Source organism: Monosiga brevicollis, genomic scaffold (assembly GCF_000002865.3).
Source record: "Monosiga brevicollis MX1 MONBRscaffold_2 genomic scaffold, whole genome shotgun sequence".
Taxonomy (NCBI): domain Eukaryota; class Choanoflagellata; order Craspedida; family Salpingoecidae; genus Monosiga; species Monosiga brevicollis.
Window position 1 is genome coordinate 2,576,587 of NW_001865039.1, and position 26,560 is coordinate 2,603,146.

The 26,560-nt window shown below is 55.5% G+C and overlaps 7 protein-coding genes across 7 annotated transcripts; 2 read left to right on the forward strand and 5 right to left on the reverse strand.

The window, feature by feature from the left end:
- Nucleotides 1-248: 248 nt before the first annotated feature.
- On the reverse strand, nt 249-1,160 carry MONBRDRAFT_13793 (uncharacterized protein; the record flags this gene model as incomplete). Its single annotated transcript, XM_001742760.1, has 1 exon — nt 249-1,160. The coding sequence occupies one exon, from the start codon at nt 1,158-1,160 to the stop codon at nt 249-251; it is 912 nt and encodes a 303-aa protein (XP_001742812.1).
- A 336-nt stretch (nt 1,161-1,496) lies between these two features.
- MONBRDRAFT_22418 (uncharacterized protein) lies at nt 1,497-6,105 on the reverse strand (the record flags this gene model as incomplete). Its single annotated transcript, XM_001742761.1, has 16 exons — nt 1,497-1,886; nt 2,029-2,162; nt 2,249-2,362; nt 2,560-2,638; nt 2,727-2,791; nt 2,910-3,022; nt 3,168-3,205; nt 3,288-3,364; nt 3,470-3,656; nt 3,795-4,034; nt 4,166-4,309; nt 4,449-4,548; nt 4,605-4,720; nt 4,826-5,017; nt 5,052-5,270; nt 5,407-6,105. 16 exons carry the CDS (start codon nt 6,103-6,105, stop codon nt 1,497-1,499), a joined length of 2,907 nt encoding a protein of 968 aa, XP_001742813.1.
- A 491-nt stretch (nt 6,106-6,596) lies between these two features.
- On the reverse strand, nt 6,597-9,458 carry MONBRDRAFT_30978 (uncharacterized protein; the record flags this gene model as incomplete). Its single annotated transcript, XM_001742762.1, has 6 exons — nt 8,452-9,458; nt 8,158-8,313; nt 7,868-8,041; nt 7,588-7,701; nt 7,286-7,454; nt 6,597-6,925 (listed from the first exon to the last, which is right to left on the reverse strand). The coding sequence occupies exons 1-6, from the start codon at nt 9,166-9,168 to the stop codon at nt 6,597-6,599; spliced, it is 1,659 nt and encodes a 552-aa protein (XP_001742814.1). The 5' UTR covers nt 9,169-9,458.
- Nucleotides 9,459-10,404: 946 nt separating this feature from the next.
- Nucleotides 10,405-14,366, reverse strand: MONBRDRAFT_22420 (uncharacterized protein; the record flags this gene model as incomplete). The annotated part of the gene is made up of 19 exons (XM_001742763.1): nt 10,405-10,545; nt 10,650-10,743; nt 10,845-10,985; nt 11,097-11,170; nt 11,295-11,458; nt 11,570-11,649; nt 11,753-11,913; nt 12,060-12,093; nt 12,177-12,252; nt 12,348-12,420; nt 12,513-12,630; nt 12,740-12,829; nt 12,947-13,021; nt 13,193-13,285; nt 13,365-13,415; nt 13,540-13,634; nt 13,746-13,912; nt 14,037-14,139; nt 14,358-14,366. The coding sequence occupies 19 exons, from the start codon at nt 14,364-14,366 to the stop codon at nt 10,405-10,407; spliced, it is 1,839 nt and encodes a 612-aa protein (XP_001742815.1).
- Nucleotides 14,367-14,872: 506 nt separating this feature from the next.
- On the forward strand, nt 14,873-17,396 carry MONBRDRAFT_22421 (uncharacterized protein; the record flags this gene model as incomplete). The annotated part of the gene is made up of 8 exons (XM_001742316.1): nt 14,873-15,118; nt 15,208-15,295; nt 15,379-15,752; nt 15,861-15,977; nt 16,293-16,367; nt 16,464-16,982; nt 17,066-17,125; nt 17,220-17,396. 8 exons carry the CDS (start codon nt 14,873-14,875, stop codon nt 17,394-17,396), a joined length of 1,656 nt encoding a protein of 551 aa, XP_001742368.1.
- Nucleotides 17,397-18,823: 1,427 nt separating this feature from the next.
- Nucleotides 18,824-19,712, forward strand: MONBRDRAFT_30979 (uncharacterized protein; the record flags this gene model as incomplete). Its single annotated transcript, XM_001742317.1, has 3 exons — nt 18,824-19,192; nt 19,300-19,377; nt 19,560-19,712. Exons 1-3 carry the CDS (start codon nt 19,055-19,057, stop codon nt 19,710-19,712), a joined length of 369 nt encoding a protein of 122 aa, XP_001742369.1. The 5' UTR covers nt 18,824-19,054.
- A 191-nt stretch (nt 19,713-19,903) lies between these two features.
- Nucleotides 19,904-25,632, reverse strand: MONBRDRAFT_17284 (uncharacterized protein; the record flags this gene model as incomplete). The annotated part of the gene is made up of 10 exons (XM_001742764.1): nt 19,904-20,692; nt 20,811-21,957; nt 22,072-22,186; nt 22,350-22,612; nt 22,706-22,786; nt 22,887-24,745; nt 24,874-24,933; nt 25,080-25,222; nt 25,323-25,477; nt 25,600-25,632. The coding sequence occupies 10 exons, from the start codon at nt 25,630-25,632 to the stop codon at nt 20,091-20,093; spliced, it is 4,458 nt and encodes a 1,485-aa protein (XP_001742816.1). The 3' UTR covers nt 19,904-20,090.
- Between the last annotated feature and the right edge of the window lie 928 nt (nt 25,633-26,560).

The window sequence follows — 26,560 nt, forward strand, 5'->3', positions numbered from 1 at the left end:
GCGGAACCCAAAAGCCAACTACAAATTCCAAAGTCCAAAACGCATCACATCATAATAGCCCAGGAGAGGAGGATGTTGATGCAAAGAGACATTCAAGAGCGGGCCACGTATGGCGTCAGAGGCTCAGGAGAAGTTTTGAGTCTTGGTCATCAGGAAGGGGTCGCAGACCACCACCAAGAACGTCAAAATGCCTTCAGAGTTCACCGCCTCCGCTACCAGATCTGCCGGATGTGAACCGTCTTGTGATTCTACTCGTCATTCTCTTGGTCCTCCTCCGCATCCTCCGCATCCTCGCTCTTGTCCTCGGCCTCGTCCTCATCATCCTCCTCGCCATGAAGCTCAAAGTGCTGCATACTAGCATTGAGCTGGCCCTCACCTTCAAGATCCAGATCACTCAAGTCGTATGAAAAGGTTTGCCGGGTTTCGGCCTCATCTGCCAGTTGCTGCATATGCTGCGCTTGACACTCAAGCATCTCCTCTGATGATTGACAGGCAGCATACTTGTCCAGCAGCTCTACATTCAGATCGAGAAATGAGTGGCCCCACTTGAACTTGGCCAGAAGCTCGACGGCCATTTCTTGCAGCCCCAGGATATAACAGCAGGCCGCAAAGGCCTCGACACAGGAGAGCTTCAAAGGCCGGCCGTAGTTGACCGGATTGGCAGCGACAAGATAGGGCAACAAGCGAACATTGTTGGCGCGCATTTTTGTAAAAGGCACGGCCTCGAGCTCGGCCCAAGAGCAATCAACGACGGCAATGCCGGACTCAAGAACAAAGTCCTTGTCCGTCGGTGAGAGGCACTGCTTGGCATCTGGACTCAGCACAATGCCCTTGAACGTGTTGCGCAGTGTGAGCTCACGGCACAATCCCATGCGGATGAGCTTGCGCCCCGTGCACCTCTTTGGATCGCACTGTGCAAAGTCCCACATGGCCAGCTCGAACACCAACTTGGATGGCTCTCCCGTGTCTCGTTCGCGCCCATCAATGGCTGAGGCCACGCGCTCGTTCTCCCAAGCCCCCGCATCACGCTCCGCTGCTTGTCGGCGATGACTCGATTTGTCACGACCACGACCCCCACGGCCTCCTCCCCGGCCTCCGCGTCCACCACGGCCCCCACCACGGCCTCCACGGCCTCCACCACCACTACCACCGCGTCCCATCGCCGTGGATCGTGCTGTCAAACGTCTGCTTGCCGTCACAAAGAGAGAGAGAGAGGGCAGAAGAATAGAGCTCACGCGGTCGACTCAAAAATGATGACAATCAATTGCACACAGCTGACAGCTGTTGTTGAATTTTCTGCACCAGCCTGCTATGGCTGATGGCGAATGGCTGAAGGATAAAGAGGCTTGCAATTCTTGACGCGCGGACCACAAACGCGACCAACAAGTGTCATCGCTGGAGGCACCAGCCTCAAGCCAGTGAAGAGGCAAAGCAACGAGCACAACAAAGAAAGATAAACGAAAAAGAAGGTATGACTGAACATGGACCAGACAGGCTCAGGCTTCAACGTCAGCCTCCTCCTCGAATGCTGTCATCGCGGTGTTGCTTGCACTGGGAGGGCGATCCACGTTGACCGATGATCGGCGAAACGCCGCAGCAACCCCGGTGGTGCCTTTATCAGTTTCATCACACTGGTAAATGAGCTTGCTCTTCAAGTCCTCTGGAATGTCACTCAGCGTGTATGACGTGTGTGATAGGTGGTGCAGCTCCAAATGATCCACCTCCAGCAACTCGGGCTGCACATAGTCTTGCAAGTCTGCCTCATCCAAGGGGGCCTCCTCCGCGGCAACCTCCATCGGCAGATAATCCCCCACGGCCTCAAGGCCCTTGTGAGTGCGGAACCAGAACCAAAGCGTAAAAGCTGCCAGGGGCAGCATCATCGCCGCCTACAGATGGCACCCGATATGGTGAACAACACAAACATGGCATCAGAAGACGCGAGATGATGGGCGCACACATTCATTTTCTTCACAGGCCATAAAATCTGGTCCCAAGGGACCCCAAACCCAGGGAATGGCAGGGCCGTACCACTGGAGGATTGTTTTTGACAGAAAAGACGCCCGCCACGACCAACTCGGCAATCAGCAGCGCCACCATCAACCGATTGAACAGCATGGGCCACAATAGCCCTCCAGAATCCGGCGTGGGTCGATACACGTAGTCTACCCATGCAAGCGCAAGATCAAGGTGAGTGAGCGGGTCTGTGGCCGTCTTGAGGAAGGCAGACGCTACGCGGTGGCCCACGTACAAAGGAGGTGACGGATGGTCAAGTAGCCGAGGCCAAAGTACAGCACGAGAAAAGGAGCAATAATGGGGGTCACCACCACATACACCACGCCCACCAAAAAAACCAGAATGTCACCTATGGAGACGAGGAGTTCAAAGCAGGCACCACATCGACGTAGTCGTTGGTAAGTTTCGTGCACCGACCGGCACCACTGAAACGGGAACAACCAGAAGCAATGCAACACACACACACACACACACACACACACACACGCGCGCGCGCGCGCGCGCGCGCGCAAAAGCGGTCGACGCAGCGAAAGAGCATTGACCAACCGGCAGCTGCGGGAGCTACATTCCATGTTTCTTCGCGGCGCGCCTTCTCCAGTTCGCGTGGCGTTTGAGTATAAAAGAGCTGTCGACCCAAAAGACGAAGAAAAAAGGGCAACGAACAGACTTAGCGTACGGTACGAGATGTTTTAACGCAACAACCATGAACTTACCCCGACGATGAGAGACCACAGCACCTCCCAAACTCGTAGAAGCATCGTGGGGTAACCCGTTACCGCTGCATTTGGCAAAGTGGCAGCGTAACAAAGCACAAACGATGGAGATGAGTATGATCAGCAATCAACAAAACTAGACGCATTCTCCGGGAAAAGCGCAAGACTTTGAGCAGGACACACAGCGGAGCATCACGTAGGTAGTGAAGAAAGTGCCGGTGCGGGGAATGGCTCCACCCAAGAGCTTCAGAACACCTCGCGGATCGCGCGAAAAGTTGTCGGCTATATCCAAAATACTGCCGGTGCGAATCATTCACACATGGACGCGTGAGCAGGGGTACCGATCGAGAAAACCGATTGTGGCGCCCGATGTGGCTGTACTGTCCAGAGAATATGCCGAGTGGCATGCAGGCTTGATACACAGTTGCACCTCAGCCTCACCTGCCCGCAATGAAGGAAACCAGAAAAACGTTCAAGATCTACGGGTTTTTATAGAAGACGGCATGATATGTGAACATAGGTGCAGCACCTCACACCACACCAGGGGTGTCAGTAGCTGACCTGAAACCAAAACAGCTTTGCCATGGCCGAGCGGCCAATTTCCGACTTGCTTGCAATGCCCTCCTTGCGCGAGATGACTGGGGAGGCCAAAACGATCATTGCGCACAAACGTCGTGAAAGGAGCGCCAACGCCAGCAAAGCTTCGTGTGGGCTTGGCAAGAGCAAAAGCAGGCCAAACACACATTTCATGATGCCAGGAAGGACGGCCATGAAGATGACGAGCAAGAGTGTAGGAATCACGCCTTGCACCATGCCCTGCACGAGCGGACTGGCATCGGCTACATCGTCGAGCCCATCGGCCCAGAGATCCAGAGTTTCCAGAGTGGTAATGGATGCCACAAAGGTGACAGGAATGACCCACAAAACCACCTGCCAAATAGTGCAGTCATCACGCCCATGGCAGCAAGTCATAAGCATTCATCATGTGATTCGGTTCAAAGTGTGAAGACTTGAATGAGAGCCAAGAAATGAGACGCCCGCGCGAAATACTATTTCCAAACGACGTACCAGAGCTCCGGTGATCAGAGAGGCGATGGCAGTGCGATGCGCTCGTTCCTGGGAGGTGACACCAATGTTCTCCCACACCAGGTCCTGTGGCTCCGGTGCACGCTGTGTTGACCAAGTATAGGGCTCGGCACAGTGCAGCACTTGTGCGGCCACGGTGGCACTGCGCTGGGAAGCGAAAGCCACGAATCCAGTGGCATGATAACTGTTGACGTGGATTGCGGAGCGTCGTGCGCTTGCAAACTATTCAAACCAAACAAGGTCACAGGCGCGGCCATCAAAATGCAGCGGCGAAAAACAGAACACAACAAGATTTGAAAGAAGAGCATCGTGGATAAGGAAATACCAGCGCCGCGCAACTTTTTCTGACTCACGTCGGCATTCTGCTGCTCAAGAGTGCGACCAAGATACTCCACAGCTGGACGCTGATCGCCACTGCAAGTGCCACCAATCGACATGCGCGCCGTCCCGCCATCCCGCTGATCGCGGAAGGTGTAGCGCTCGAGTTTAATAGCGGTCTAATTTGCCACCAGAACAGGAGACAGCGGGTGACGCATGGCCAGCGGCATCAATGACTTCTCTCCTTGGAAGCGTTATGGTCAAATGGTCACTTGAACAAGACAATCGTCCGAAGAAGTGTGGCATAGGGCACCATACCTTGAGGCGCTGCTCCGAAACAGGATGCAAAGCGTCAATGTTGCGCGCGCGTGTAGCTGCCAGGACGTCTGGGTAAATATCACTGCAACGAGCCTCCTCACTGAGTGCGAAAACGACATGCTGCTCATAGCCATCCACGCCATGTAGGGCACTGACCGATAGTAATGGGCTAGGCCTCGATCGTCTCGGCAAGATGAAGGAATGTCGCGCACCATGACCACGTAACTATCTGCGCGGCGATTCTGCAAGTACTCGCGACGAAATCGCACAAACTAGATCATGGGTCAAGGTCAGCGAGCCCAATGTCATTAGTAGGGCGAAGGAAGGGAGCAACACTGAAGCCAGCAGCCCGGACGAGGGTCAAAAGTGGAGTATACCTTGCGGTAGGCATGATCCAAAAGATACATGGCTAGGAGAGCCACAAGATAAGCAGCAACAAGATGCGCCCAGAGGTAGTCAGAGCCTTCAGGGACGTTGGCCAGGGATACACGGTCGATGCCGTGCTCTTGAATTTCACCTGCCAACACAAAATGATCGCACATCCAGGAGCGGTTAGATGTGCGCCGGTTCTGGTCAACATCAGCAAAGTCGATGCATGTGGACGTGTGCAAACAGAAAGCCGCTTAAAAACTTGCCGCGCGAGTTGATGGGCATGAGTACAATGAGGACATAAAAGGCCATGCAGAAGAACAGAAAGGTGGCATAGCGGAACATAACTAGGTACATGGTCGAGTCGAGGCCGCACTTGCGAAAGATTTCATCGTCGCCGATGGACAGGATGCTCCGAAGCCAGCCAACCCAGCCATGGTCAGCTGCGCGCATCTGCAGTAGACGGGGCCCAATAGAGCAAGACACCCGGCCATCGTCAGCTCAAACCAAGGCGAGATAGGACGATGTCATGGGCCATGCAAGGCCATTCACGTGAGGGGGTGCGGTCTGAGCGTGTCACTGCCAGCACCTCGGTATCAGCATCAAGGGTTCGAGGCTCGTAGAGCTGCGGGAAGCGTGGGCGCACGAAGACAAAAATGATGATGCACAAAAGGCCAACAAGGCCATTAAAGGCAAAGGCAACCACAAAGGAGGCAGTGGTGCTATAGGCACGCCGAGGCCCAGGACCCAGAAGGCAGGGTAAAGCAAAGGTGAGACGTTGGAGGCGAGAGTTTGGTATTGACGAAACCAATTGCGGACACAAGCGGGAGTAAAGCATGCGCGAGGACCAGATACGGTAAGGTACTGACTCATCTCGCTGGGCCACTGTGTTACATTTGAGCCTGCCGTAGACGTTTGATTCGCCTGTTGCTTTGAAGAGGAATGTGCATCCGGACATGGAGATGTTGGAATGACCCGCATCCTGCTTGCAGCCGATACCAGAAGTGCCCACCCAGACGGAAATGATACTGGTGTTGCAGTCAATGGTGTAGCTCTCGAGAAAGTCAGTTGCATCGATGCACGTCTCCGCGTCGTCGTGGTCCACGCAGTAAACCGACTGCTTCGATTTGCCCGGGGTACCCGTGCCGCGTGGGTGTAGGCACTTGTTATCTGAATACAGCTCCAGACAGTCTGAATATTCAGTGCCGTGCGTGCCGGGCAGCTCTGGCAGCACCAGCACCAGCACTAGCAGAGCCCATGCCAGCCAGCGCCGGCCTTGCACCACCATCACCTTGGTTGTGTGACAAGTGGTTTTGATCAAACCTTGGAGCCAAGAATTAGTGGTAGAACAAATCTGAGCTGCGCTACGATCGGCGAGAACCAGGAGCAGCGTACACCCGAGGCTTGCTTCTCAGCAGGAGAGCAAAACTCTCTGTGCTGAAGGCGGTGGCGGTGAAGTCGGCCACATGCACCAACAGGTGTGAAAGGAGGAAATGGCTCCACTACACACACAATTGTCACTCAAACCAATGCGTATGCTGACTTTGACAGGTGCTCTGGCAAGGCAGGACCTGGTCAGCCAGATATTCCGCAGCAAGCAAGACGCTCACCAGCCCGCAACCGCAACGCAAACCGGACGCGAGATGAGCAAAGTGATCGAGCCTTGGACTGAGGACCGAGACTCGTCCAAGCTGCACTGCGCCTGTGGGCTGCCCTTTTTTTTTGCTTGTGTCCGTCCGTCCGTTGTGTGCATGTGAAACCTTCTTCGTTTGCTCGTTGTCAGATAAAGTTGATCACTGGATGGGTTGTGTGTGTGTGTGTGTGTGTGTGTGTGTGTGTGTGTGTGTGTGTGTGTGTGTGTGTGTGTGTGTGTGTGTGTGTGTGCACCTTTGATTTCATAAAGGGGGGCGCATGAGAGTGAGGCATGCATGAGATGGACATGACAGCGGTGGCGGGAACCAAAGCGAGCCCAAGGTTCAATTGGTCCGCAACCGCAGCACGGTTGAGGCATGAAGGCATGAGTCTCGGAGCAACGTTTGCAATGGCAGTGAGACGATTGAATAGGGTAAAAGCATAGAATGAGAATCGAGGATGATATGGAGGCAGGACTGGCACGACACAAATGGCGTTTCACGAGAAAAAGTCAGAACAAGAACAAGAACATGGAAGGGGTATGAACCCATGGGAAACAGGAAACTTGCAGTCACGCACGGCGTTACCTGCAGACGAAGGGCTTTTCCCATTGACACATCCAACACGAGAAGCGCGAGCACACACATGCGAGCGACTGCGAGCGAGCTGCAGTCAAGCAAGAACATTCGGCACAAGGCCGGGGGCGCCAGCAACGCAAAAGGACACGAGAGGCGCTTGCATTTGTGGCGGTCAGGAGAGGGTAGAGACAGGGCGAGAGGACACAAATTCACCATCGCCATTTTGTGAGAAGCCGTGATAACTGAAACGCCGCGAACCCACGGAAGAGCTGAGAAACTCGGCGTCCTGCTGTCGCCGTAGTTGTCCGTGTGGGACGGCGTATGTATGTGTGGCCTCACCCCGGGTACTGGCTCGCCGCCGGCGACGTACAACGGGGCTGGTTGACTCGAGCAAGGGCTGGAGCTTGGCAAAACAGTCTCGGCACACCTGAAAAGGGTTGCCAGTGGCACAGATGGATGCATGGCCAATGAGCTTTGGTTAGGACAGCACTGACAACTCCGACAAAAGGCAATTAGCTTGACGCTTGAGCAAGGCGGCATTTTCCCGGGCTTGAACGCACCTTTTCCAATTGGATATCTTGCACATGAATGGCTCCCGATACACAGCAGCCAGCAATGACGTGGCCGCATGATCGGCAGTGATGCCGTCGCTTCAAGGTGCCAAACTGCGTCGCCTACACAAGTTGAAGCATCGCATCCATCGTGTGGGTGAAAGGCATGATCTTCATTCGGCGGAGATGTGTCCTCTCTCTGTCTCTGTCTCTGTCTTTCTGCTGTTCCTCCGTTGCCCTCTCTCTCAAATCCTTGGCCTGCACGTATGATCCATGACCGACTCAATACCTGGCAGCATTGGCAGACATCTGCATCGCCATCCGGCACCCAGCGCTCCACAGGCATGCCTGTTGCAAAAAGGCGTCGACGCGACTCGAGTGACAGTGACAACTCGCGCATGTCATCCGGCAAGAGGCGGCCCTCGGCGTCCCCCGTCTTGAGAAACTCTTGCAGTGATAAAACCTGTCATCAAAAAGAAGATGCGCGCCAAAACCCAAAGGGGGGAAAAGGAGAGAATTGAGTAAGGAACAACGACTGAGACCCCACACCACACCCTACAGATTTCTCGGCTGACATACATCGATCAGATCCTCGGCATGTAACACTGCTCGGCGAACTTCGGCTGCCGCAGTCTCCAGATCGTTTTTCAGTGTACGATGGCACTCAAAAACGTCGGTCGAGCACGTTAAGACCTGCTCGCCGATTGGATGCACCTTGTAGTAGTCAATCAAATTCTATTGCCGCATGTATGCACACGGCCGGCGCACACCGGGGCGAAAACGGAGAACCGAACCCCCAACAAGATGAGCCCTCTGCTTCTGTTTGAGACATCCCACGCCCCTTTAAAGAGTAACCGATGCTGGCAAGCATACCTTGAGCGAGGGAAAGCTGGGCATGTTGGAGTTGTGGTGGGAGAAGAGGCGAAAGGAGTTGTTGGAGCCGTCGTCACAGATCAAATAGTGGGCCACATGGTCGTGCTGGCGCACAGCAAGCACCAACCCCATGCGCCCATCACTGCGCGCACGGAGCAAGTAGGTGCCTGGCTTATGCTGCAACAGCACGTTGCTGGCCACGCGACGCGGTATAACGCCGGACACTGCAACTTGCGTGCTGTAGAGGCTGCCGGAATCGGAATGATTGCTTATGCTAATGTCAACACTGGGGTCTGTGGTAGAGAGTGTGGCCGAGGGTGGCTGTTCAGCGATACGCCGCAAACGAGCCATGAGCGACCCTTCTGCAGGCGGCGCGAGGTGCTGGCTCGTGCTGGAATTTGCTGCGCCGTTTCTAAATGGGACGCTCATTTGATTGGGCTCGTCAAGGACAGCACCATGGCGCGGCGTATGGTCCTGCTCCTCGTCGCCGCTCTCGGTATCGGCCTCAGACCAGGCATCCAGGTCCTCGGGTGGGAGGGGATAAAATTGCTGCTGCATTTGTGAAAGCCGCAGGCTCTCATCCATGTCCACATAGGAACCTCGCGACTCGATAGTGCCCGCGTCTGAGGGGGTAAAGTATTGCAAGGAGGATCCACATTGATTGCAAAAGGCGGCGTCAAAGTCGCACGTAAAGCCGCATGACCCGCAGGCCGGCATGATGAAGGTGAGGGGAACAAGGCGTGTTGCGAACAAAAGAGCCAGTCGCGCACGACGCGCCTCTCTGGTCGCGCTGACCAACGCTCGCCCTGCTCCTCTGGTGAGAGCGCACGCAGAGCAGAGCTTCACTGCGCAAGCGACGGGACCAGGCTCAAGCTAGCATTCCTTGGCCACACCCAAGCCACAAGCTGCACTGCTAACCCCGGAGCACATGCCAGGCACAAGATGCCTTGACGTTTCCAAGCTGCCGTGGTCACCACCCCTCCCTCGCTGTCACGCGCCCGTCAAGCTCAAAACGGAAAACAGAGAAACAGAGAGAGACAGACAGAGAGAAGAAGGATTGGGGGGAGGAAGAAAGGGAAGCTTAGGAACACTTGAGAAGCTGGTCAAAACACCTTGTTTTTGTTATGCTCTTTGTCTCTCTCTCTCTCCTCTCTCTCTCTCTCTCTCTCTCTCTCTCTCTCTCTCTCTCTCTCTCTCTCTCTCTCTCTCTCTCTCTGTCTGACAAGTTGATGATGCGTTTGACGCAACGACAACAACGTTCAAGACAACCGCAACAATTGCTTAGACGTTTTAGCTTGTTCGCTGACGAATGTGTTGAGTAAAGTGATGAAAAAATCTACCAGCGCAACGAAAAGTGCTCTAGCAACCTGGCGCATATGCCGACATCAGCAAGTCCCGAGGAGGTACACAAACGGCAGGCTATATGGCGAGACGGTGCGCCCCCTCAAGGTTGTCGACCAACTTGATGGCACCACCCTTCCTCTACCCCACCCTCCATGCAGCTCTTTTGGGCAATTAGGCTGTCGAGACTTGTGGACCCAACAACCTCGCCAAGGCCCCACAATTTTTGCTTGGCAGGCGCCAAGCGTCCCACCCACGCAGCACGCTAGCTCACCCTTAGCGACAAACACCTCGCCGTCACAGCCAGATAACTCCTTTTATTTGCACTCCCAGCTCCGAGGAGAGTGCGGCATGAAACTTACCGTGCTTTGTTTGCGCTCTGTCCACAATTGGCGACTCCCCATTGAAAACACAGTGTGCAACCAAAATGATCGATTTTGCGAGTATCCCAACGTCCAAGCGAGCCAACACCCAAGTACTCTATCAGAGCCAACAAGTTTTCGAACAATCCACGCACACACCCAGGCCCAAGCTAGATCGCATCAAGAACAGCGCATGTCTCTTGGGCCGTGCGCGCGACATGAGTGGACTGGCGGATGCGGTCCCAAGTTCCTACTTGCGCAGAATCTTTTTGTAGCACTTTTTGCAAAAAATGCTGTCACCCTTTGGAGCACACGGCTTGCCCTGCAATTGGCAGCCGCACCGCGTGCACTGGAAGCAGGCTGGGTGCCAGTGCTTGTCGCCCACCGAAATCTACGCCGTACACACAAACACACACAAACACACATGGTGTAAGCTGTCGCTGGTTTCCATTCATGTGATTCACACAGCCTGTCAACTCCACCCGATGCACTGACTCGGCCGCCAGAGTCCCGTGATGGGTTGATGGCCCGCTTGCAGTGCGAGCATTTATCGGCAATATGCTGCTCGTAGCAGGTGATGCACAGCGGTCTGTGCGCGGCAACAAGCAAAGATGCAATAAAAAGATCAGGCTGGCTTGGCGCGACTCGCGTGGGTGATGCAGGGGCAGCCTCGCCGCTAAGAGCACTGACTTTTGTTCGCGAGGCACGTAGGTTTCCTGCACCACTAAATTGGCATCGCAGATGTAGCAGCTGAAGTGGCGAAAGTGCCAAGCCCGACCCAGCTCGTTCACATGCTGACCCTGATGAATCGTCTCATCGCACGCCGCGCACCTAGCAAGGGCAGCGTGACGACCGAGAACAACCATATTGAGGTGACAAAGTGTGTTCGTCTGCAGCAGCAACACAAACGCGGCTTGGACCTGCAACGGAGCGGCCACGTACCGTGGGCGGCGATTATCCGACCAGCAACGTCCGCAAAAGAGCCGCTTCTCAGCGCCTTGCTTTCCGCGCTCCTCCTACATACCAAGCCCCCAGCAGCACCCTTGGTAAGAGTGGTATCAAGCAAGCAAGCAAGCGCGTGCTGCCTGTGAAGGCAAGCCGCCTCCCGCTGACGCCACACGCAGCACACGCAGCACGCACCCATCCGAAATCAACAAAACAACGCAAATCAACGGCCAGCTCGCCGCACTGTGAGCACAGGAGACAGGCTGGATGGAAGTAGGAGCGCTCGTCATCCTCGAATCGGTCGATCTTGACCACGGGCTCTCCAACGTTCAGGCCCACCAGACACTGGCGGCACGACACTATGACCACAAGTTCAAGGCGCTTCGTCAAAATTTGAATCTCTGGAACAGGAGGGGGGTAACGCGAGGGGCAAAAGCAGAAGGGCACGGCAAACGGTAAAGCAGACGTACAGCCGGAAGCTATGGCCTTGCGCTTGAGCAGTTCCATGGGCGGGGGTGTTGCAACCTGCTTGACCTTCTCCTTGCGCTTTCTACTCAAAAGATGAAAGATGAGCGTCTTACACCTGCCATCTTTCGCGTTGCTACATGGCAGCCTTGGTGCCACGGTGACATGGTTGAGTGTGACCCCCGTACTTGCGCATGTTTTTGATATCGGCCATCTCGGGCAGGCCCAGGGCCGCAACAGCACTTCCCACCGAGTCACGGTGGCCCACATCTGGGTCCGTCGAGGAGCTCTCGCCCAGCGCGTCAGCGGGCAGATATTTGGAGCAATATGGCCAGTGCGTGCCGTCCTCCTGCGAGCACCAACGTGGCAGGTGCGGGGCAATGAGATTCTCGACCAAGTGACCTCAAGTGGCAAAAGGTGTTGCACTGCGACAAGGCCATGTGAAAGCTCAGAGTGGGCAGCAAGAATGCTGGCACGCGGTTTGGTGGGAATTACCTTCAGAAAACATTCACTGCAGTCTGGCGGTCGCCTGTGGCCCAAATCCAGAGTCGGTGAGCCGGACTGGAGTCCGAGAGTACCAAATCGCAAGGGGATGGGGATCAGGATGCGTACGTGAGATCAGGGCAGGGCATCACGTCGCCCACATCAAAGGCCTCCTTGAGACGGATTTTATCAAACTTGCGAAACTCTGCCCAAGGCCAAAGTCAGTCATGCATGAGGCTAATGCATCAGCATCAAAGAGTGTTTGTGTGGAGCTCTAGATTGAGCAAGTCAGCAGCTCACGTGTCATCTCCTTGTCGGTGAGCTGGTCGCACTGGTGCCAATCGGTGTCGTAAGCCGGGTTTTGCACCAACAACTATTGAAAATACAGATAACATGCCAAGGCCCTCAATGAGATTTCATCAGTCATAAACAGCCAAGGTCACAGCAACTTGCAAGGGACCCCACCTGTCGTCGACGCCAAATCTCCCCCGGTGTGCCCAAGGCTGGGACGCATTCTGTGGGCAGGGCCCGAAAGTAGGCCTCGATGAGGCTGATCTCAAGACCCATGGGCACCCATGCGTATCTAAGGATAGCATGGGGTTGCCAAGAGCCAGAGGGTACATGTGGGTTTTGATGGCGTGAGATTTCAAACAAACGACGAGCTCGCCACCAGCAGCACACTCGGCACAAACTTTTGCTTGAGCTTATCGCTGCCATGGGCCGAGCCCGTCGCCACCATCTTGGTGAGGTCAACGGCCCGAGTGTTATCAATGTGCAAGTGCCTGATATGATGTTCGACAAGAGCAGGAGGCGATGTAGAACGTCCGTCAGTCCTGGGCAGTGGCACCTCAACCTGAAAAGTGGGCAAAGCAGGCACAATTACGATGGTATTCACGTACTCGGCGCGCGCACAGCGGCACCACTTGCAAACTTTGCGCCAGTAGTGAGGATCGAATCCAGGACAGGTCGCACAACTACGGTTTGCGCGCAAAAGAACACATGGGCGCATGGTCACTCCATAAGCGAAGCGTTGCGCATCTGATGTTGGATGTGTCCCTCCTTTGGTGATGGACACGGCGCAAAGTGCAGATACAGCCGAGGAAGATGGGGAGCAATAATGGAGCAAGGCGACGCAGGCTGCATACCGTGAGCACTTTTGACCACGGTCCGGGTCATCCAGCGTACGTCCTTGAATGAAAGCCTTGCGCATGTCCGAGTCATGCACGACGACGTCCGTGCTGTTTGAATGGCGTCCAACCAAACGTTAGTCAGGAAGTGAAGGAAGATCAAACGCTTGTCCAAAGGTGCATCACTCACAATGCTGCTTGTGCAGCTGCAGGCGTGTACTGCGAGCCCTGTTCGGCATATCTACCAGAGCGTTTGAGATGGGCGTGAGAATGCACGGCCACGAGGCAGAAACTTGAGGTAGCAGCAGCAAGCGGGACCACCACGAGGCACACGTCAGTTCAAGGAGGAACTCAGCCAGTCGTACCCTTGCTCGCCGCGCATGGGCACTTGGTCGTAAATACCCTCCTCGCTATACTTCATCGACGAAGGCATGGCGAGCGCATTGGCCCCGTCTTCATCCTACTCACAAAGAACAGGTGAGTCGTTTCGAGTCGGCCGTTGAGCAGACACCTCAACCTCAGAGGCAAACGTGTTTGCACAAGGCGTGCAAACCCAGGGCGCAATACATACACTATCTGCGGTTTCAGTCGTGCCTCCGGCACGACCGCCCTGCGCAGGTAAATAATCGTAGACGCCCTCTTTGGAGTACGACATGCTGGACGGCATTTCCAAGCCCTCGATGCCCTTGTATTCATCGGGCAGCGCTGGTGCCGGGGGCATGGGGGTAGAACCAACATCTGCCATGCGCAGAGGTGAGGTTGGATGAGGAGGAAGGTGCAAACCAGACCTTGACGCCCTAGGGAGTTGGACAGAGGTCATCCAAGAAACCCAAGGTAGGCTGGGGGGGCGTGGTCCACGCACCCGGATCGTCCTCATCGATTGAGAGCTGGCGGGCCAAGTCCTTGTCTAGGTGTCGCGCCATATCAGAGTAGATGGGAAAGCCCGACGCGTGAAAGCCCACCGACTGTTGGCCCGAGTGCACGAGGCCGCCGGTGAAGCTATCGCGGCGTCGAGGCCGCCGCTCCCCGCGGCCCGAGCGGCGAAGCTGCACCACCTCCTCCTAAACATGGAAATAGCTCGTTGTGAGAGGCGTGCTCGAGCTCAGAAGGCAATGAGTCAGCAGAAACGGTGATGACTGGAGAGGTGCCCGCCCAAAGTGGTCGGTTATGCAGTTCCACCCACCTCGGCCATGCTGTCGGTTGAGGATCAAGTGGTTCAATCCAGCAGCCAGGCAAATCCTAATCAAGGGAACAAAAAGTTGCCCAATACGCAAATCGACCTCAACACTCTTGCAAGGGCAGCAAGATGCCGGACCCTAACCCAGCACGTCGCACCAGACTGCAAACGAGCGAACCGCATCGAGCGATGAGCGAGCTGGTGGGCGGGTGCAGAGCAAACTGAACCCAGCGCGCTCTCTCGCTGCAGCACGACAACATCTTGTTTTATCAACTTGATACTAACAGGATGTTAGGTAGGAGGGGTCTTGGGAAGTTTGCTTAACTTTAATTTCTTGTGTTGCTTGCCTGCTTCCAGACATTCAAGAAAAAAAAAACTTGATAAGCCGCTGAACTGCGCGATTTCCCGCGAACGCGAACGCGGCCTTGCTGGGATCGTCAGAGCGCGTGTGAGCCAAGAGCCGTGACAGAGCTTTGGAACAGAAAGCAAGGAACTGCTTGTGATTTGGGGTTGCAATTTCAATGGGCAAACACCTCTGCCGGGCCCGGCCAGGGCTGTTCGTCGGCCTCCTGCTGGCAGCCCTCGCCCTGTGCGTGCGCACCACCGAGGATGAAGCCGGCTCGAATACGAGACGGCTCGAGTTGGATACGCAGGTGGGCGAACAGCCTGAAGTCACGTCCTCCAAAGTCGCGGCCCCTAGTGAGCTGAGCCTGTGTGAGCAGTCTTTCTTGAGCACCTTTATTCCATGTCAGGAGGAACGCCTCAAGGTCTGTGCTGCCTGCCCTGCCCTGTCCCAACTCCCTGACCACGAAATCCTTTGCACAGTCGTGATAAGGCTTCCCATCTTGCCCAACAGAGTACTTTTCAAGGTGAAACGGCAAACGCGGACCCCAGCCATGCGCGAACCTTTGCCCTCTGTCTGGTCCACTGCGTGAAGCAGTTTGGTGCGCTCCGTGCTCGCCGCGGGATTGTATTCGAAGCGCTTTGCCGCCAGCTCACCCTGCTGCCTTTGCGGTCCCGTATGCAGCCGCTTGTGCTGGTGGCCACAGCCTCCCTTCGCTTGATCGCATTGTTCAAGTCATCAAGATTGATGCTCAGCGCCGTGAATTGGACCCGCGGACCCTTTATGAAATGGGCCTCTTCCAAAGCACCCCCCTCGATGTCGTGAGTCCCGCACTGCCCGGTTGCAGCCCTTCGCCCTGGCACCCCGACCCAACAGCAAGACACCAAACGGCTGCTGCCTCAAGCATGTTTTTCCATCAGGCAGCCCCGGCGGATGTTCGGCGCATGATCCGTGCAGCTAATGACCGCAAGCTACAAACTGCGCGAGAAGCCGGGCGTGATATTCTTGTCCGCCGCGCTGATGCTGATGCCCTGGCCCTCCTAACGGCCTACCGCAAGGTATGTCAACCCTTGATCCTCCCCTTGTCTTTCCCGTGTGTCCTCATTGCGAAGCCTTCTCCTTCCTGCTTGGCCCCCATCCGTCGTCGTCCACTCTGTGCTCTGTAGGTCGTCAATCAACAACGCGTCGATGATATGCGCGCCGCCATTCAGGCTGATGGACAAGAAGCTTTGGTCGTTGACGAGGTTTTTGAAGTCGACATTTATTTTGAAATAGTCATGCCCGTGCGCTCGTGCGCCCCAGCTGAATGGCTTCGGCTTGCCTTTTGCACCGCATAGGCCATTCAACAATCCATGCGTAGCAACAGCACATGGGGCGCCTCGAATGCTTCAGATACCACCACCAGTGTGGCCTGGTCCATGTTTTGGACGAGTGTAGTCGCGAGTCTCCTCCTTGGACTGGGTCTTCTTGTCCGTAAGCGTTGGTTGCACACAAGGGCTGGGCAAATATGGCGTGAACAGGTGGGTGTTCAAGTGTTCCTCCGTCAAGCAACAGTTTGCAAGAAGGTGCCCCCCGCAATCATTCGCCCTATCTTGCAGATCGTGCCCTGGTTATTCTCAGCCTCCCGTCAAAATACCACCAAAAATGAAGAGGATGCCTCCATCACACTTCAGGTACAAACGCATGTCCACGCCCGTGGCGAGGGCAGCCGGCGTGCTTTGGGTGCTGTGCCCTGGGCCTAGCCTCATGAACGCCCTCGTCCGTCTCAGCCGGCTGCCCCGGTATCCCATGAGCAAAGCGTTGCGGATAGCCGCTTGCCTTCCGTACCAGAGCTACTGCACAAGGTGCAAGATACGCAGAGTCAACTGATGATGGCACGCGATGAGATGCAAGCCATGGACCGGGGCCGAGAGCAGCTTGAGCAGCAGTTGCGAGCACGTGAGGGGATGGTGGCGAGCTTGGAAAAGCGCTGCACCAAATTAGCCCAGCAGGCCCGAGACCGCTCGGAGACAGTGGAGCAACTTGAAGGCGTGGTTCGAGATCGAAAGCAACAGCTACACGAACGCGGTCAAGAGGTGGCGCGCTGCCAGGCCCTAGTCTCGCAGCTACGCCGTGATCTAGCCCAAAAGGATCAGCTCCTGCAAGATGCTCTGCGTGCCACGGATGAACTCCAATCACGTCTGGACGTGGGTGGGCTCGTGCATGCTTTCCCAACCACTGGTACCCTGTCCCTGGACCGACTACAAGCGCAAAGGACAGAGCTGCATGAAGCTTTGCATAAGACAGAGGTGTGCCGTGACCAGCCACGGGCACACGACGGCAGGGGATTCCCATTTGGCGCGTGCTAATCATATTCTTGGTTCCGCAATAGGACTTGATTTTACAGGCAAAATTGGCAGAGAAGGTCAAGCAGGTTGTGCGGCACTTTGAGGTTGGTGATGCTGCACGCATTTGCAAACCCATTCTCCTTGAGTGGTTGCGGTCTCACCCCTGCCTGGTCAACTTTGCGTCCCGCACTGGGGTAGACGGAGCGCCAGGAGGAGCAGGCGTGTCGCATCTGCTTACATCACCAGATCAACGTGGCCCTCCAGCCTTGTGGCCATCTGGCTGTTTGCCAACAGTGCGCCGAGTTGTTGCCCGACGCGCTCTGCCCCATGTGCCGCGCCGTTGTGGAGTCGACCGTGGATGTGTACTACGCATAGTCATGCGTTTGGTATCGGCTCACTCCCCGCAAGTCACACGCAATCGTGAGAATTGCCGTGACGAGGACCGACCAGTTTCGTAAAAGATCAAGCTTAACAATTCATTTCTGGCGAAGACAAGAGCGCGGACTCAAAGAGACTGTGGCACATACATATTGAACAAACCACGTGCACACAGGCAGCGACAAACCGGCTGCCGAACAGAAGTTGGACAAGACACAGCATAGGATGTGCAAGATCTGGAAGGCATGCACAAGACTGACTACACTCAATGATCACCCTGGCGTTCAGAAGCAGTAAACATGGTTGTGGACGTCTGCACAAGTCAGCAGGCCAACACTCAGTGTGCCGACGCCGATGGGTCTGAGTCATGATCATGGTCACGGCCGCCACCTGGACCCTGGGATGCCGGTTTCTCTGGGGCTGAGGTGCGCAGGCTTTGTGGTCTGCAGCAGCCACAACGGAACAAGACAGCAATGAGTTTGGAAAAAAATATTATCATGTTCAACAAGAGGTTCGCAAAATGGGGTGGAAATGAAGAGCTGTGAGCAGAGCAAGGTATGTAGCTCGGCTGCACAACAGACCGGGCAAGAAAGAGCAAGGCGGCCAGAAATAGCCAAACCATGAGCATGGTGGTCATTGAGAATCCGGAGCCCTGCGCAGCCTCGGGGGCGGTATTGTCGAAGCAGTGCGACTCTGTGCATGCATCCTGGGCATGCCGTAGCTACAAGACATGCCGGTCACACACCACCACCAGATCGCCATTATGCCATTATGCCAAACCCCGATTGGGTTTCAGCCGATGCAACAACAACATAGGGAAAAGTGAGGCTACACGTCCTCGGAGGAGCTACGAAACGCCGTATTTGAACACAAGGTAGAACCGCCTGGCGGCATCTGCCAGTGAAAGGCCCTTGACCCGCCTGCTTGATCCCAAAAGAACCAGTAGCATCATCACTTACCATTTCAAGCAGCCTGCTCGCCATATTGCTGGGTGCGCTGGCGCAAGCGCACGGATCAAACCCGGGCATGTCACCCATGATGTCTGGTCGTGTTTTTTTTTTTTTTGTAACGCGCGGCCGTCAAAGGACAACACGAATCAGCCGGCTCACGGCGCCTAACGCCTCCAAAACTCTTGCACCATCGGCCCTCCAAGCCTGATCAGCAAGCGGGCGCAAACCACCCAGCTACAACGCTCTGTCGACGCTGTACACTCAAGCCCTGATCGTTGACCCGCTGCCGTTCGTCAAAGCCGCCAGCAGCAAGAACGCAAGAATAAACAAAAATAAGCCAAATCGACCAGATACAACATAAACCCCATCATCTCTTATGCTGTAATAGTGATAACCTCGACGGTTTGCTTCAACATCCTCGTTTTTAGCTGCAAAAAGTCTATCAACACACAATACTTAACAACCACACACACACACACACACACACACACACACACACACACACACACACACACACACACACACACTTGAATTTTAATTCTTCAGTTTGGCGGCGGCGGCGGTCGCCTTGTGGATGCGATTGCTGCTTGTTGCATGGGCCTGGCTTTGGACGGCAAAGACAATATAGGGATTGGACCGTGTCCGTTTGGAACGGGTGTGCTGCTTTTCCATCGTTGTCGTTGATCATTCATAGAAGCTAGTGCCATGGCTGAATCGATGGTCGAACCGCCCTTGGTGGCGAGCCCTGACGCCGAGCCCGAGACCTTGACCGAGACTGACACCGAGACTGACCACGACGCAGAAGTCAAACCCAACCCGGCTTTTAGCTGGACCACAACTCAGGTGAGGCCGCCCCTGGAACATGAGTCTTTGCACTGATGAGCCAACAAAGTCCTCGGCCAACAGAACCCACCCTCAACCAGCGCGCCATTGTGTCTCTTCCGCTGCAGGTTGCAAACTTTATCACCGAGGCTGGTTTTGAGCGCTACGCTGCCTGCTTTACAGAAAACTTTGTGGATGGCCAAAAGGTGGGTCTTTCATTTTCCCGCCACCCGTCATGGCTACCCTTCAACTCTCCTTTGCCCTATCATGCCGACCCTCAAGTGCATTGGCTTGGCAACCGACAAGCGCACCGCTCGCTCCACTTTCGATACAGAGACAGCTGACTTGCCCGCCACGCCCCTGCCTCAACCCTTTTTGCTTGCCGCAGCTCCAGTACATTGATGCAACACAGCTGAATCGCTTGGGCGTACGGGACTTTGAGGACATCAAAGCTGTGGCCGCCATCATCCGGCAGCAGTTCCAGCACCCAATCCCTGATTCCCAACGCTCCATCACCGAGGTCACCTTTGCCACCCACTAAAGGCGATCCCAGCGGCAGAAACCCAGCCACACACGTTGGACTGTCGCAATTGTGTTTGCTTGTACATACAGGCGTGTACTATAAACATCTGGCCTTGACCGCCAACTAGGCCATCGGACATCACTTTCCCCGTAATCGAATCTTTCAAGCGCAAAAAAAAAAAAAAAAAAAAAAAGAGGCGAATTCGCATCGGTTGAAAAAGGTTTGAATTGGGAGGGTGCCATGACTTGCGGAGGCGGGCCAAAATTAAAGTTAAAGTTGAACAGCAGACTCAACTCACAAGCACCCGAGACAAGGGAATACGGGGGGCCACAGGACATCGATCCCCACAGTGGAAGAAGAATGTTCTATCACGATCAATCTCTCATGGGAACAAACTTAATCCTGTTCGGTATACACCTTCTCGCCAGCCGCGGCGGCCTTGGCACGGGCCTCGGCACGAAGCTCTTGGTAAGAGTCAACGCCAAACTTGTGAGTCTTGGCCAGAGATTCGACCAGTTGCTGCGCCACCTTCAGGTTGGTAATAATCGGCACGTTGTGGTCCACTGCGGCGCGGCGCACACGATACGTCTTGCGCTGCTCGTCCGTGTTGGGCTCCTGACCCAACGAGGTGACGCGGGGGAAGTTGATAAACAGATCAACCTTGCCATTGCGAAGGGCATGCAGCACGTCTGGTGTGTGGGGGTCCGCCAAGTAGTCGTCCTGGCGTGGCATGGACAGGCGAGTCACCGCGACGCCGTGGTGGGCGAGGTGGAAGGCCGTGCCGGGCGTAGCCAGCAGCGAATAGCCCATGGCCGCCAGTGCGCGAGCTGAAGGCAGGAAGGCATTCTTCTCGTCGCCACCCATGATCAAGATGTTCTTGCGCGGCAGACGAAGGTTGGCCGACATCAGAGCCTTGAGGAAGGCTTCGTGCTTGCTGGTGCCGAGGCAGCCCACCTCGCCAGTTGATGCCATCTCCACGCCCAGCACTGGATCAGCGCCTACATCGTCAAAGTACGGGAGGGCCAAAAACAAAAACAGCGTGGGATGTGGAATGAGAACCCTGCAGACATCACGGCACCCAAGCCATAGCAGCCAGCCGTGCAGCGCGCAACGTACCAAGAAGACGGGACCAGCTAAACTGAGGCGCCTTGACACCAACATAGGGAGGTGCAACGGTGTGACAATCGATGGGCTCGACATGCTCGCCAGAGAAGATGCGAGTGGCACGATCCACGAAATCAATGCCCATGACCTTGGAGCAGAAGGGCAGACTGCGCGAGGCACGGAGGTTGGTCTCAATCACCTTGATGGCGCCAGAGTCCTCGACAATAAACTGGGCGTTGAAGGGGCCGGAAATTTGTAGGGCAGCGGCAATCTTGCGGCCTGACTCGAGGATACCCTGGAAAATGTTATCTTCCAAGTCCTGTGCCGGCAGGACCAAAGTGGCATCACCCGAGTGCACACCGGCTTGCTCCACGTGTTCGGCAATGGCATATGCCACCACCTCGCCCTTCTGTGCCACGGCGTCCAGCTCAATCTCGCGGGCGCCCTGGATGAACTTGGAAATGACCACGGGGTGATCACGGCTCACCTCGGCCGCCTCGCGAAGATAGCGATCGAGCTGCTCGGGCGTGCGCACCACATTCATGGCAGCACCGCTGAGCACGTACGAGGGCCGCACCAACACCGGGTAGCCGACAGTGTTGCAAAAGTCCTCGGCTTCAGCCAAATTGGTCAGCTCACGCCAGGCAGGCTGGTCCACACCAATGTCGTCCATGAGCTTGGAAAACTTGTCGCGATCCTCGGCGCGATCAATGTTCTCGGGATGAGTACCGAGGATTTGCATGCCCTGCTCGTGCAGATGCATGGCCAAATTGTTGGGAATTTGACCGCCGACCGAGACGACGACGCCCGAGTCGTTCTCCTTGTCGTGAATGTCCAGGACGCGCTCAAGAGAGAGCTCCTCAAAGTACAAGCGGTCGCTCTCGTCATAATCGGTGGACACGGTCTCAGGGTTGTAGTTGACCATGATCGTCTTCTTGCCCAGGTCACGAAGCGTACGAATGCATTGAACGGCGCTATAGTCAAACTCAACAGAGCTACCAATACGGTAAACACCCGAGCCCAGGACCATGGTACCGTGCTCATTAAAATCAACATCATCCTCGGTACCGTGATAGGTGGTGTAGAGGTAGTTGGTTTGCGCCGGGAACTCAGCGGCCAAGGTATCAATCTGCTTGACCGAGGGCACGATGTTGGCCGCCTGTAATGATGTAGAAAACACGCGAACAAAGTGTCAGTCACACTGGCCCAAAAGCAGCAGCAGGCTAGCTCATTCAATCCCGTCAAGCAAAGATGGACCATTCACCGAACAAACCTTGCGCTTTTCACGAACGGCAAGCTCAGACGCTCCGATGCGCTTGGCAATCTGTTTGTCGGAAAAGCCAGCCTTCTTGGCCTCTTGAAGCAGGTCTTCAGGCAGATCACTCAGGCTAAACCACAGGAAAACAGAACACAAGGTGAACGACAGGGACAGATGGCAAGTCAGGGGGACCGTTGAGCAGGCATGCATCGGTACAGTGCGTGTTTCCGAGATGCGCGGGCCCAAAGGACGCCACGAGCAATGCATCAAGTGAAAGACGAATTTGTGCGCACCTGTGCTGTTCAAGCTCCATGCCAATGTCAAAGATGTTCTTACACTTGTACAAGAACCAGCGATCGATAAAGGTCAGAGAATAGATCTGGTCGACGGTGTAACCCTGGCGAAACGCCTCGGCCACAGAGAAGAGACGAGACTCGGTCGGCACGCTCAATGACTCGAGCAGATCATTGGAGGCCTTGGGCTCAAAGCCGTCCAGGGACGGATCGACCATGCGGACGGCCTTTTGCAACGACTCTTCAAAGGAGCGACCAATTGCCTAATCGTGGGGTACAGCGCACGGCAAAAGATCAGACATGTGTGGGTTGGCCACAAACAAGCCGTCGGGACCAGGACGACAGCCACTACGTACCATGACCTCACCAACCGACTTCATGCCAGAGCCAAGGATGGGGCTGGCGTTGTTAAACTTTTTCAGATCCCAGCGCGGAATCTAAGGCCGGGGTAAAGGGCATGTGTGAGCATCGTACCGACTGCCAAGGACTCTGCGGCACATCATGAGTGGACCAAGAACTGGGGACGCTCGCCCGCACCTTGGTCACAACGTAGTCGAGAGCCGGCTCGAAGCAGGCGGTGGTGGTGCCCGTGACCGAGTTGCGAACGTCGCCCAAATTCTCCCCCATGGCCAGCTTGGCGGCCACAAAGGCGAGCGGGTAACCAGTGGCCTTGGAGGCCAGCGCACTGGAGCGGGAGAGACGCGGGTTGGCCTCGATGATGCAATAGTCTCGCGACAAGGGGTCGAGCGCGAACTGCACGTTGCATTCTCCGACAATGCCCAGCTGGCGGGCGACGCGAATGGAGGCTGAGCGCAGCAGGTGATAGTCCTTGTCCGAGAGGGTTTGCGACGGGGCAACAACGATCGAATCACCAGTATGGATACCAAGGGGGTCAAAGTTCTCCATGTTGCAAACGGTGACGCAGTTGTCATACTGATCGCGGACCACCTCGTACTCAATCTCCTTCCAACCCTTGAGGGACTTTTCAACCAGAACCTGGGGGCAGGAGCTGAAGGCGCGCGAGCACAGGGTGCGGAGCTGGGCGTCATCATGGGCAAAGCCAGAGCCAAGGCCACCCAAAGAAAAGGCAGCACGCACGATGACGGGATAACCAATCTCATGGGCAGCCTGAATGGCCGCCTCGGTGGAGGTGGCGGCAATGCTGGGAGCAATACGCTCGCCAATTTCGGTAAGCTTGGCAGCGAAAATGTCGCGATCCTCCGTGGCAATAATGGAGGACACCGAGGTTCCGAGAACGCGCACGCCGTAATGGCTCAGGATGCCCAGTTTGTCGAGCTCAATACCACAGTTGAGAGCGGTTTGGCCGCCAAACTGGAGGAAGATGCCATCGGGGCGTTCCTTCTCAATAACGCTCTGCACAAACTCTGGAATAACCGGCAAAAGGTACACCTGATCGGCCAGACCTTCCGCTGTCTGAACGGTGGCAATGTTGGGGTTGATCAGGATGCTCTGAACGTTGCGCTCCTTCAAAGCCTTGATGGCCTGGGATCCTGAGTAGTCAAACTCGCCGGCTTGGCCAATCTGAAGGCCGCCTGAGCCCAGAATGAGCACCTTCTTGAGGGGCGGGTAGGAGGCAATGACGGCAGCAGATGGGAACTTGAGGTCGGTGTGGGAGGGCAGGGTGGCGTCCAGGGGTTTGCCCGATGCCAGGGAAGGCCCAATGGGCATGGAGAGGGCAGGGCTCTTGGCCTTGGACTGACGGACGAGGCTGAGGAAGCGATCAAAAAGAAAGCCGGTGTCCTGGGGGCCACCTGCGGCCTCGGGGTGGAACTGGACGGAGAAGAAAGGCTTGGAGACGTGCTTGCAGCCTTCGTTCGAGCCATCGTTGGCATTGACAAAGAGGGGCTCCCAGTTTTCGGGCAGCGTTTCGGCGTCGATAGCATAGCCGTGGTTCTGCGGAGTGATGTAGCAACGACGGTCCTCGAGGTTGATGCAGGGTTGGTTTTGACCACGGTTACCAAAAGGGAGCTTGTAGGATTGGGCGCCAGCGGCAAGGCTCAGGAGCTGGTGGCCCATGCAAATGCCGAAGATGGGCTTGTCCTGCTTGAGAGCATTTCGCAGGTGGTTGATCGTCTCGGTGGCCATGGCCGGATCACCGGGTCCATTGGAGTAGAAGAGGCCATCGTAGTATTCCTGGGAAATATCATGGTTCCAGGGCACGACCTTGACACGAGCACCGCGCTGCACGAGCTGGCGGATGATGTTATCTTTCATGCCACAATCAACGGCCAAAATGTCGACGTCCGAGCCTTCCTCGAGCATAAAAGTCTGGGCTGTTTTGCGCGAAGCTTCAGCGACCAGGTTGCGCTTGTTGGGATCCTCAAAGTTGACAACGTAGTCGGCACCAGCAGGTACAATCTTGCCCAGCATAACGCCTGGTGGCAGTTCCGACAAAAAAAAGCAATGTGAGGATGAATTGCGGTGATTGAGGCGAATGGGGTGGGGGCACATGGAAGACACGGGCCGGGGGGGGGGGGGGGTACGCAGGCTACCCGTGGCTTACCATGCTCACGAATCTTTTTGGTCAAGGCACGGGTGTCAATGCCACAGATACCGGGAACGCCTGACAAAGAGGCGAGCCATAGGCAGTTGAGAATGAGGATTATGATGAGAAGCTGGTATGATGAGCCCAGGTTGTGTTTTTATGCCTGGCATGGAGGCAGGGGAGATTGAAAAAATAATTGAGCAGAGCGTTGGCAAGGTGCGCACCTTCTTTGTGTAACCAGTCGTGGAGGGATTGAACGGCTTCAAAATGGCTGTACTGCTCAGAGTAATCGGAAACAACGAGGCCGGAGACCTGAATGCGGCCAGACTCGAGATGCTTGTAAAGACCGAGGGCATCCTTTTCGTAGCTGTGCAATGAGATAGACAAGGCGGTGCATGGTCCCGAGTTGGTGAATATCGGTACGAGACGGTGCATTTGGGCAAGGTCTAGAGGAGCGACTTGTGTACCTTGGAGCTCCAAAGTTACCGATGAGTGGGTAGGTGCAGGTCAGGATTTGTCCGAGGTAGGATGGGTCGGTCAGAGATTCGGGGTAAGAAGACATGCCCGTGTTGAACACAACTTCACCCGTGGAGGGTTTAGTGGAGCCGAAGGAATAGCCATTCTGTGCGTTGGCAAATGAGCGAACAAGCAAATAAGCGGATGCACCACCAAAAAAACAAGTGACAGCTGATTTGTGTACATCACAAAAAAAAAAAAAAAAAAAAGGCAGAGACGAGGACGTACAAAAACGGTGCCGTCCTCAAGGACAAGCTGCATGGGCACTTGACGACGACTGCTGGACACGGTGGCCGCCTGCAAATAAGCTGAGGACACAATGCCGGATCAAGGAACAGGGCCATACAGTGAGGGAGAAATGAATGAACATCACCAAAACTCGACTGTAGATTGCTCAGATTGCTCAGCGGTGCAGCTGAGATTGGGCGGGAGTAGTACCTGGCGATGCCGCAGCCGCGGGACGACGGAGAGCTGCAGCGGCAAACCGCAAGACGAGCGGTGTTGCCAGGAAGCGCATTTTGGCGGATGCGCGCTTCTAAAGGAAGTAAAAGTTGCTGTGATGAGGTGCGATGCATAATTCGGTTTGCAAGTTGTGCACGTGCAGGAGCGGGGACCTTCACCTTTGGTTTTGGCACCTTACAAAAAAAAAAAACAACTCACCCAGTACAGTCGGGAAGGGTAGGGGGATAAAAGCAAGTTGAAACGGAAAGGGCTGGAGGATGGATCAGGGATCTATCGGTTGCCTCTGGCCTTGAAGACGAAGACGTAGATGTAGTCTTCTTTGGTTGAGCCCGTGTTGGCCTCGATGCAGGGAAGCACGCGACCAAGCTGGGCGGAGCGACTTGTAACGGAATCGATCATCGATGCACCGTTGGAGCTGGGGGCATGGCCGAATCCAAGAGGGCGGGGGGCGGGGGGCAAGGCGCAGGCAAGATGAGTGGTCGACCAGTGGCCAAGAGAGCTCGCTGGCCTGCTTGCGGCAGGCACGAGATGAGAAATTAAAAAAAATGCCGTGTGCTTCGCAACGAGCCACTGAACGAGATGGGCGAAATACGAGCGATAGGCAATGTGGAAAGAGAACAAGAAATCGTGATCGGTCAGTGACAGCGGGCAAGTGGGGTTGTCGTTGGGAAGGAGGAGGGGGAATGAGGCAGGAAAGCATGCTGGGGGGGGGGGGGGGGGGGGGGTT